Source organism: Gekko japonicus, unplaced genomic scaffold, assembly GCF_001447785.1.
Source record: "Gekko japonicus isolate JY-2015 unplaced genomic scaffold, Gekko_japonicus_V1.1 scaffold2144, whole genome shotgun sequence".
Classification (NCBI taxonomy): Eukaryota; Metazoa; Chordata; class Lepidosauria; order Squamata; family Gekkonidae; genus Gekko; species Gekko japonicus.
Genome location: NW_015166485.1, coordinates 125,079 through 135,374, shown reverse-complemented (window position 1 = coordinate 135,374; position 10,296 = coordinate 125,079). Strand labels below are relative to the sequence as shown.

General features: G+C 50.4%; 1 protein-coding gene across 1 annotated transcript in view; it reads right to left on the bottom strand.

Moving 5' to 3' along the window:
* Positions 1-4,641: 4,641 nt before the first annotated feature.
* The window catches only part of PRR14 (proline rich 14), a 14,971-nt gene continuing 9,316 nt past the window's right edge, over positions 4,642-10,296 (bottom strand). Inside the window, exons 11-12 of the mRNA XM_015412141.1 lie at positions 6,367-6,438; positions 4,642-4,917 (exon numbers count right to left, since the gene is read on the bottom strand). Coding sequence (XP_015267627.1) covers positions 4,668-4,917; positions 6,367-6,438 — 322 coding nt within the window. The 3' untranslated portion in view covers positions 4,642-4,667. The remainder of the gene's footprint in view (positions 4,918-6,366; positions 6,439-10,296) is intronic.

The window sequence follows — 10,296 nt, the reverse complement described above, 5'->3', positions numbered from 1 at the left end:
AAGCCCTCCACGTATTTTCCTCGCCAGCTCCAACTCCCCTTTAAGGCTCGAGCATTCCACGTCCAGAGAAATCCAAATTTCACCTTTAAGAGCCACCCCTCCTTCCCAGCCACAATGAGGGCCGAGGAAAACTCCCCTTTAAGAGGGCCGAGCTCCCTTTAAATCCATTGACAGGAGCTGGAATGGGGGGGGGGGGTTTGTTGTCCTCCGGCTGAAAGGGCCCCTCTTCTCGTCGCCCCCCTCAAAGCTGTACCTTTAAGAGCGCCGGCCGTTGAGGGTGCTGCAACGCGCGTACCCCCACCCTCGCTGAGGCTCGCGGCAAGGGGTCCCGCGCGCCCCCAACGCTGATTGGCCGCAGGGCTGGCACCCTCCGCTGTCTCGCGGCCCCCCCTCAGCTGATTGGCCGAGGCCGTGAGGTGAGTAAGGATGGGGGGGAGGGGTGGCTGGAATGGTCCGTCCTGAGGGAAGCTGTCGAGCGAGCGGCCGGGCGGGTGCGGCGACCCCTTCCCCCAAGGGCGGGGGGGGCTTTTGGTCGCGTCGTCTTTTCACCCCCTCCCCGCTCTGTCTCCGCAGCGGCCCTCGGACTCTCCCCTCTCTCTCTCTCTGGCTGTCGCTGCCGGATCCCCTTCCTCTCTGCGCACGGCACGCAACTCCGCCCACAGCGTCATATCCCTCCGCTCTTCGCGGCGACATAAGTAATAAAATCCCTCCGCTGGAAGAAAGAATTAGTCCCCCCCCACCATGAAACTCCGCCCCCCGTTTCGTGTTTTGGGTCTGCTACGTCATTTTAAATCCCTGTCCTGGCTTACGAGCGTCCCCACCGCCCTCCGCCGCCACACGGTGACGTCATAGTATAGCAAACCACATTGCCTCAGACTGTGATGCAACGCCCCACCCCCCCACGGCAAGCCGTGTGGTAGCCCGACCCTGTGATGTCATGCCGTACGGCAGCATGACGTAATGGCATAGTATCGCTTCCTCGCACCTGGCTGCGTCATCTCGCAAGGGACAACCTGGAGCTAAAAGAAGTGGGAAAAAGGTCAGCTCAGTTGACTCACAGCGAAATCCAAAAACAGAAATCCCATCACACCTCTTGCTAAAAAAACCCCACAAACAATCTTAGTAATTTAAAGTAGCAGGCAAGCTTTTGAAGTTCTACAACAAACCTGTCCAGGTTTCACATCCAACCGAACCAAGACTTCCACAAAACTTGAGAGCCAGCTTGCAAAGCATTGAGCTTGATCGGAATAAAAGGGTTATGATGACATTACTTGCTTTTGGTGAAACGATTTGAGAGGCTGGAGCGCCTTCTGTATATGGGAATGCTAAGCCAGTCCATTGTGAATATATTTGGGCGCAGTACTGAGTACCAGCACCTTTATGGGGTCTGGCCAAAGTCCTGAGGAAGTAGTGGACATCAGTGCCAACCTTATGAGTACTGGCACTTTTTTAAAAAAAAACTTTGAAGGTATATTGCCCTGTGGCTACAGAGAGAACATGAACCAGTAAAACAGTATCGATGCTTCAGTGCTAAAATGCAGGCTAGACTTTGAATTGCTGAAGCCTTCGTCATGCGGAACTAGACGGAAAAACTGCTCTCACAAGCACAGCCGAAAGGGATCAGAGACAAATGGGAGTCAGGAAGCAAGAAAGCCAGAGTGTCTGCTGCTGTTGCACCACCTATGAACCTGGATCCCCCGAGGCTAGCCTGGTGACAAAGGTGACGCACACACACGCGCACCAAGCAGGCAGCAAATTTAGAGTTTCGGGGCAGAAATCTTGGGACACACTTTCAACTGGTTCAGAGGGTAGCCATGTTGGTTTGCGGTAGAACAGCGACATTCAAGTCTAGTAGCACCTTAAAGACCAACAAGATGGGGGGGTATGTAAAAACTTTTGAGAGTCAGAGCTCCTTCAGATATTGACGAAGGCAGCTTTGACTCTCAATAGTTTATACCCAAAGAATCTTTTTGGTCTCTGTGCCAGAATCAGGCCTCCTTTGAGTTGCAGGCCCGGCTCTGCCCATCCACTCCTGGCCGTTGCCAGTTCGTGGAGGCGTTTACCGCTTTCTTCCCACTAGGGTACTCACTGCCACCACCTGTTTGTTTTAGGGATTTCTCACTGGGATGAACAGGAATCCCAGTTCCCCTTCCTGGTTCTGAGGCCTGGCCTCTGTGTCTCCCGTTACCCAGAGCGTGGTTACAGCGGGGACCAGTTGCAGCCTTAGGGCTCCCCTGGAGAAACAACCACGCGCCCACTGTTGTCCTCCCTCCCTGGGCCCCTCTTGCAATAGCGTGTCCAAGACAGTTGGAGGTCAAAGTGATACAGAGAACCACTGCCAGCAGCAAAATGTTTACAAGCATACTTTTAGCACAGCACCAGACTTAAAACGAGGAGGAACAAAAGGAATTGGTGGGAAACGCAATCCTTCTGTCCCTGATATAAAAATGTCTTTATAGAAAAAAATAGATCAGGCACAGATACTCTTACAAAGTTGCAAGTTTGTCCTCTCGTCGTTCCATTACCTGGGAGATCCAGGCAGCCTCCAGGGAGACCGTGTGGTCAGCAGAAAATGGCCACCGTGGAGAACAGCCTGGTCGGAGGTCTGTCCTAGCCTGTTCTGTCAGTCTCTAACATGCTGCTGGACTCATCTCTGACTTTTAACTGAAGTTGCCAACAGCCGCTTCTGCAGCAGTTGGGAGGGACAGCTGCTTTCGGGGTGGGTGAAAACAGGCCTGCCTACACATGGCAGCCACTTTACGGCAGTCCCATGCCATCCTGGGCGATGGCAACTGAAAGCAACCACTGGAGCAAGCCTGGCAAGACTTTGGCGTTCCTTTCCCTACGAAAAGTTATGGGGAAGAGGGGGAACGGGGCCAACCTGTTTGTACTGCGGTCTACTTTAGAAATCTGGTAAGGTAAGCAGATTACTAAAGAGAGGCAACATGTAGAGGGATCATAGCCAAGCGTTCACTGAACCACAACAGTGTATGGAGGGCAGTAGAGGTAGGGAGCCTTTCTCCACCTTTTAAGTTTGAAACAACAGAACTGGACCCCAGGGAAGGCAGAGACGGCAGTGGGCTGCTGTTCCACTTCCGTGCGCCAATCAAAGGAGTGTTTCAAAGCTTCGACCAAAGCCCACTGGAACGAATGCTATGCAGTATTTATTTTATTTAGTCTCATAGTTGGAAGGGACCGCCAGGGTCATCTGGTCCAACCACCTGCCCAGTGCAGGAACTGCAACCATAAGGCAGCTTCTGAGGGATTGCCATACTGCATATTGGGCAAGAAAGTTTTAAATACTCCCAGTCCAATGAGGTAAGTCACTCTGTTGTGGTAGTACTACAGGACAGAAGGTGACCTCAGCACGCATCTGTCAAAAGGCAGAAAGATTTTGATCTTAAAATCTTGAAAGATTTCAAAGTAGACAGAACTTCAAACTAGGATTAGAATAAGATGCCTCCTATGTGAATCACCTGTCATTGTTGTACTGCAGTGTCACTTGTGGAAAAATACTGTCATACCACAGAATGCCTGACTTCTCACTTGTCCAACATTGCCCTGGTTTTTCTCATTTCATTGTAGTTAACAAACTTGCCACCATTCCTGAAAGTAGACAAACTTGGGGCAGTAATTCAATTGTACCTATCCTAAGGCTTACAGCTCATTTCTATTCTCAATAGACTGCCTGAAAGACTGAATGAGCCCTTCACAAACCCTGTGTCTTCCCCAGCCCCCATGGGAACACAACAATGCCAATAAAGGGATGCAACTTGGGATAGACTTCTTTTAAAGCCAAAATGTTTATTAGAAATATAGATTAATACAAAAATGCAAACCATAAACAACTCATGCCTAACTGCACACCTTCCCAGAAAGTCAACATGAACTGGGAATAGTGAGGCCCTGATCCTAAATGAAGACCCAAACACTGCAAAATTCTCAGCTGTTTGTGGACTGTACGTTTTGCCACCCCGGATGGACGTATGCTCCTTTTTCAGACTTTTGGCACCTCTTCCTTTTGTCCATTTAATTTCTTGTCCTGTTAACAACCCTGCTACTTTCTCTTCAAATCTCTCTTTGTCCTTTCCAACCACTAGGCCTGGAAATTGCTTTACATTCTTTTTTTCTTTTTGCAGGGAGACTAATCCTAGAATGTGTATTTGTTCCCCACATCACTTTCTGGCAGATGACACAATGATATAGGGCACTGGACGGACTATATCTACCACCCCACCCAGCAGTGAGAGGCACCAACGGCATAATTGTGCCTAGGGTGAGCAAAGAGGCGGCTTCCCGACACCACAAACATCCTTCCTCTTGTGCTTGTGAGCCAAAGAGCTGAGTGGGAAGGATGTGACATGGTGCCAGTGCAGGGCAGCTTGGTGATTGGCCAGGTGGCACTGAGTGACACCAAAACCCAGTTTTCACAGAGACACTGTCCACGTTTTGAGTCTGATCTAGGATCCATGGAGGTTGTGTCAGTCTTCAGGGTGGAGCTGGCTTTGAGAGCGGAGACGACCACAGATGAAGTCTGGAGTGGTGATGGCCATTTGAAAGAAACTTGCTAGTTTGGAGAAGCAAGTACCTCTGAGGGAAAAAACGGGAGTGCAAAGGATCCTAAGGTGGCTACCCTTCTTCTTTACAGATGGCAAGCTCCATCCAGCTCAGCATTCTTCTCCCTCAAATAAGGCATCCAGCTCTTCCAGCCTCTGCTGCAGCATCTTCTCCACTTCAGGCGGCTGTGGCTGAGCCCTCCGTCCCCCTGTTCTGCGTCCTCCTCGGGAACGGGCTTTGCGTGGCTTGCGGGGAAGGCCCCCCTCCCGGAACTCCATGGCTCTTTTCAGCTTGCGTTGGCTGGTGAAGATGAGCGCCCCGTTGCGTTCCAGCGGCACCTCAAAGATCGTCTCGAATGACCTGCGGGGACAGGCACATCAGCTAAGAGGCAGGGAATCTCTGAGAGTCCCTAGATCAAGACTAGCCTGGCCTGTATGGAGGATCAGCTACAAAATGCTCTCATGAAATGCTTGCGACCAGGGTTCCCTCTGAGCTGAGTTAGTGTGAGCTAGTTCACAGTTCACATGTCAGTGGCTTAGAAAGTAGAATTTTTGCTCACAAATATATAGGCACCATTATGTATAATAAAGTTCTGGTCAAACACTTGGGTTTCTGTAGAAATCAGAACACGCTAGCAGCATCTAATAGAAGAAGAAGGATTTATACCCCGCCCTTCACTTGGAGTCTCAGAACGGCTTACAAACTCCTTTCCCTTCCCCTCCCCACAACAGACACCCTGCGAGGTGGGTGGGGCTGAGAGAACTCTGACACAAACTGCTCTTTTTCAAGGACAGCTGTGCCAGAGCTTGCGACTGACCCAAGGTCACATCAGCAGGTGCAAGTGGAGGAGTGGGGAGTCAAACCCGGTTCTCCCAGATTAGAGTCCACGCACTTAAACACTACACCAAACTGGTGTACCACTACACCAAAGAAAAGTTAAGCATGAAAGAAGTCTGGAGGGTGTCGAGACAAAAAGCCATGGAAGAATCCAGAATGGCTTTGTAGTAAAGAGAGGACAAGCTCCCCTTGGATCGAGCACTTTCAGTACGAATTACTTCTACATTAAGATTTGCTTTATCAACCTTCCGAACGAGAAACTTTTAAATGAAAAGCAGCAGTTATCACAAAAGCAGCTCAGATTTCATAGGGCGCAGAAAGTCAACTGTGCACAACCTGAAGTATAAACAGGACCGGGAAACCCGTAAAAGCCATGAAGTATGGAACAGGAGTGAGTGATTGACTCAGCATGGAATAACCATGGTCAAAAACTGAACTGTGACAGTTTGTACATTTTTATCAAATGCAAGCAGCATAGTTTGTACATCGCTTTCAGGCACTTCACATGCTGTAACCTGAGACAGCTGAAATATTATTTTAATACCAGCACTTCTCCAAAATGCTGATTCTCAGATATTGATACCCTTCCTGACCTACACTACTAGCGGCTGAGAAATTACACAAGAGTTTTTACAGCTTTTGTCTCACCTCCATGTATTTCTCCCCCCCAATCCCTTTTTTTGAGTAAGTTTTGCAGATTCACAGAGCATGTTTAGATTACGAAATTAGCATTCAGTGCTTTCAGTTCCTGAAGAAAGAATTCTGGGTTCCAGGCCAACCACTGTTTGACTGTTTCAGACTGACGGGGCATGTCCACACATGGACAACAGTCATATCCAGTGTTCCCTCTAAGCTGAGTTAGTGTGAGCTAGCTCACACTAACTCAGCTTAGAGGGAACATTGGTCATATCTGTGAAAGCATCGGTGTTCTGAGAAATGACAGACTCCTGCAACCTCTGAAGACCTCCTCACCTCTTCTCCGTGGGCGTGCGATAGTTCTTGTTGGTGTAGATCTCCTCTAAGCTGAACTCCTTCTTGTTCAGCCTGACAAAAAAGGAAAAAGCCCTCATCATCCAGCAGATCTCTTGCCCAGTGCCAAAAATGCATGTTCACCAACGCACGGGGATAGGGACCTAGCTCTGCTGTATGCCAGGACCCTCCAGACTCACACTTCCCATGAATGCTGGGATCTCAGCATACATTCAGTCAGGGCTCTTTTTGTAGAAAAAGCCCAGCAGTAACTCATTAGCATAATAGGCCACACCCAACAGCAGAAACGCATTAGCATATTAGGCCACACCCCTGACAGCACAGCTCATTAGCCCATTAGGCCGCACCCCCATGTTACCAGAAGTGTGCTCATCCAACCACACCCACCTTTTGCTTCTTATTCTGTTTACCTTGTTTGTTGTCAAAACCCAGGGCTTTTTTTGTAGCAGGAACTCATTTGCATGTTAGGCCACACACCCCTAATGTAGCCAATCCTAGTGAGTTCCTGCTGTTGGGTGTGGCCTATTATGCTAATGAGTTCCTGCTGGCCGTGGCCAACTCAGGAGCCAGCCGGAACTCTGTTCCTGTGCGTTCCTGCCCAAAAATAGCCCTGCATTCAGTGCTGTTCGATAAGGCCAGTACTGTCTCAATATGCCAGGAGCTCTGGTTCCAGCTCCTACCCCTTTCGGAACTCACATTCCCCAGAACTCTCAGAAATGCTCATCTGTAATGACCCATGAACGACAGTGCCCAAGAGTCCTTGTCACTGGGCCTCCATTAGGGAGCCAGAACGGTGTAACAGTTAGAGTACTGGACTAAGATCTGGGGGACCCAGGGTCAGCTCCCTGCTCTGCCCTGGAAGCTTGCTGGATGACCCTGGGCCAGCCACACACCATTCCAGCTTAACCTACCTCACAGCATTGTTGTGAGAATAAAATGGAGAGGAGGAGAAGGAGCCGTTATGGTCCCCCCATGGGAGAAAGGCAGGGTGTAAGTGACGGAGGTAATCTATATCTGTGGCAAGCAGAAGTCCTCAGAAAATACAGCTAGAGACCTCAACATTGGCCACCAGTCTCAGGACGATTGTGGAAGTCCAGTGCCAAACAGGAAGGGGACTTGGAACATCCTGGCCCATGCGGTCACCAGAACCCATCCACTCTGCTTGTTCCACTGGAAGCTACGGCTGTCTCTGGCAGGCACAACACCACTGAAATCTAAGCTAGGAACCTCAAAACTGGCCGCTGGCTTCAGGATGATCTCCCTTTTTATTTCCAGTAGATCCGAAGGTGCTCTGTGGCAGGTATAACTCATCAGGAAACAGAGCTGAGAGTTCTAAAACATCTATATGCGCCCCCTTGCCCAGAGGCATGGGCTGGGGTGTCACCAGTACGCTGATGACACTCAGCTCTATCTGATGTTGGGCGGCCGGTCCAACTCCAGACCGGAAGATCTGGACTGGGCATTACAAGCTGTGGCTGGTTGGCTTAGACTGAGCCAGCTGAAACTGAATCCGACGAAGACGGAGGTCCTGTGCCTGAGCGGTTTGGGGGTAGGGAATCCCACTCCCGACCTTCGATGGGGCGCCGTTGGTGCCAGTGCCAGAGGTTAGGAGTTTGGGAGGCCTCTTGGACGCCTCCTTAACAATGGAGGCCCAAGGTAGCAGCCACTGCCAGATCGGCCTTTTACCATCTTCGGCTGATTAGGCAGTTGGTTCCCTTCCTCGACCGCAACGACCTGGCAACAGTGATCCATGCAATGGTCACCTTGAGACTACTGTAACGCTCTCTACATGGGGCTGCCCTTGTTGCAAATCCAGAAGCTACAGCTAGTGCAGAATGCTGTGGTCAGGCTTTTGATGGGTCTCCCCAGGTGGGACCACATCCAGCCTGCGATGAGAACACTGCACTGGTTGCCAATAGCATACCGAATTCGCTTCAAAGTGCTGGTTCTTACCTTTAAAGCCCTATACGGCCGGGGTCCGACATACCTGAGGGACCGCCTTTCCCCATACATACCCCAGAGAGCACTATGGTCGGGGTCTCAAAATTGACTGACTCTCCCGGGGGGTCCCAAGGATGCCAGGCTTGCTATCACCAGCGCCAGGGCTTTTTCGCTGGCGGTTCCACACTGGTGGAATGAACTCCCCGAGGAGATCAGGGCCCTGTGGGATCTTTCACAGTTCACAGTTCTTCCACCAGGCCTTCAACTAGGAGCCACCACCACTATGCCATCAACAACCTTAATTAGAGAGCCCTGGTCCTTGGTTTTTGGCATCTAGCCTGTGCCGCCCTTCCTAGCAGAATGAGTGTTAGACCTCTGTGTACACTCTTTAAAGTAAGCCATCCTAAACAACTAATTAATCAGCACCAGCACTTTATGAATTATGTATAACTGAACTGTCTTTAGATGATCTTATGTGGATTTTAATTGTTATTTACGTAATTGATCAGTGTAAGCCTGCCCTGAGCCTGCTTTGCGGGGAGGGCGGGGTATAAATCAAATGAATAATAAATAAAATTCACCACCCGCTTCAGGGTGATAGTGGGACCTACAGTGCCAGAAATTAAGACAATCAGACCATCCTGGCACAGTTTAGCTCCCAAACATCCATCTGGTACTTGCAAAGGTTTCATCAAGAGCAGGGGTCAGTTCCTGCAGGAGCGCACTGGAGCGGAGCTCCGGCAGTAAAGAGCCCAGGGGACGGGCACATGCAACAAGCCCCACCCCCTGCTCCCAGCAGTCCTCAGTCAGAGCAAGAAGCAGCCAGATAAGTTGCAGAGCTTCCCCTGGCCCCCTGGTCCAGTGGCACCTTTAAGACCAAGTTTAATTCAGGTACAAGCTCTCCCTCCTCTGCGAGGGCAGATCTGCACGTCCCCCGTCCCCCCCATAGCTAGCAATCCAAAACAGTCCAGTGGAGAGCAATCCAAAAGAGTCCAGTGGAGCCTGAGCGGTGGGTGTTGCCTTCTGACACACTTCCGGTGATGTCAGGGGTGTGTGGCATAGGCAAATAAGTTATGCTAATGAGTTGTGCTAATGAGCTCCTGCACCTCTTTTGCTACGAAATGACCCCTGATCAAGAGCAGCCAGCAAGAGAAGGCAGCACAGACAGGGAGGGTGGAAAAGATCCTTTCTGTGACAAAACAAAGGGGGTTTAACCGATCAGCGCTTGTGTGGTACAGTAGTAAGAATGCTGGGCTAGGATCAAGGAGATCCAAGTCTGAATCTCCACTCTGCCACAGGAAGCTGCTAGTTGACTTTGGGCCAGTCACACACTTAGGGAGACCTACCTCACCACGGGGTGGTTGTGAGGGTGAAACAGAGGAGAGGAGAATGAGGTCAGCCGCTGCTGGGTCCCCAGAGGGGAGAAAGGCGGAGTATGTAATTCTGCCTACAGCTTGTGGCCATGCAAGCCTATCAATGTGTTTTTATGAAACATGAACTGTGCAAAGGGACTGTACAACATGGAGACCTGAGAATACCTGTTGAGACTGCACACCTAAGAAAGGGACGCCTTCCTTTAGGGTTGCTGCCACAGTGATAGTCCAGAGTCACCAGCCATCTTGCCTGCTGTGAGATGAAGCAGTTCCATAAGCCTGCACAAAGCCTCAGATGCCATGCCATGGAAAACATGAGGACAGAGAACTCCAGACGCCATTAGAAACTTCTTCCAGCACATGTAGGCAACCTCTCTTCCCCCCCCCTTTCCAGCTACCTACAAATCTAATCGAGAGACAATAGCCCTAGCCTGATGATTCATTCAGCCTTCCTGATTCAATCACCCTTCATCCAGGTGCCAGTCCTCAGTCTAAGTTTATAGCTCTCAATATTGACCACTCCTTAGACCCCCTCCCCTCTTCCAGCCAGCCAATAGTATGTTTTATGGGTGTCACAGGGGGATGTGGAGAGCCTAGC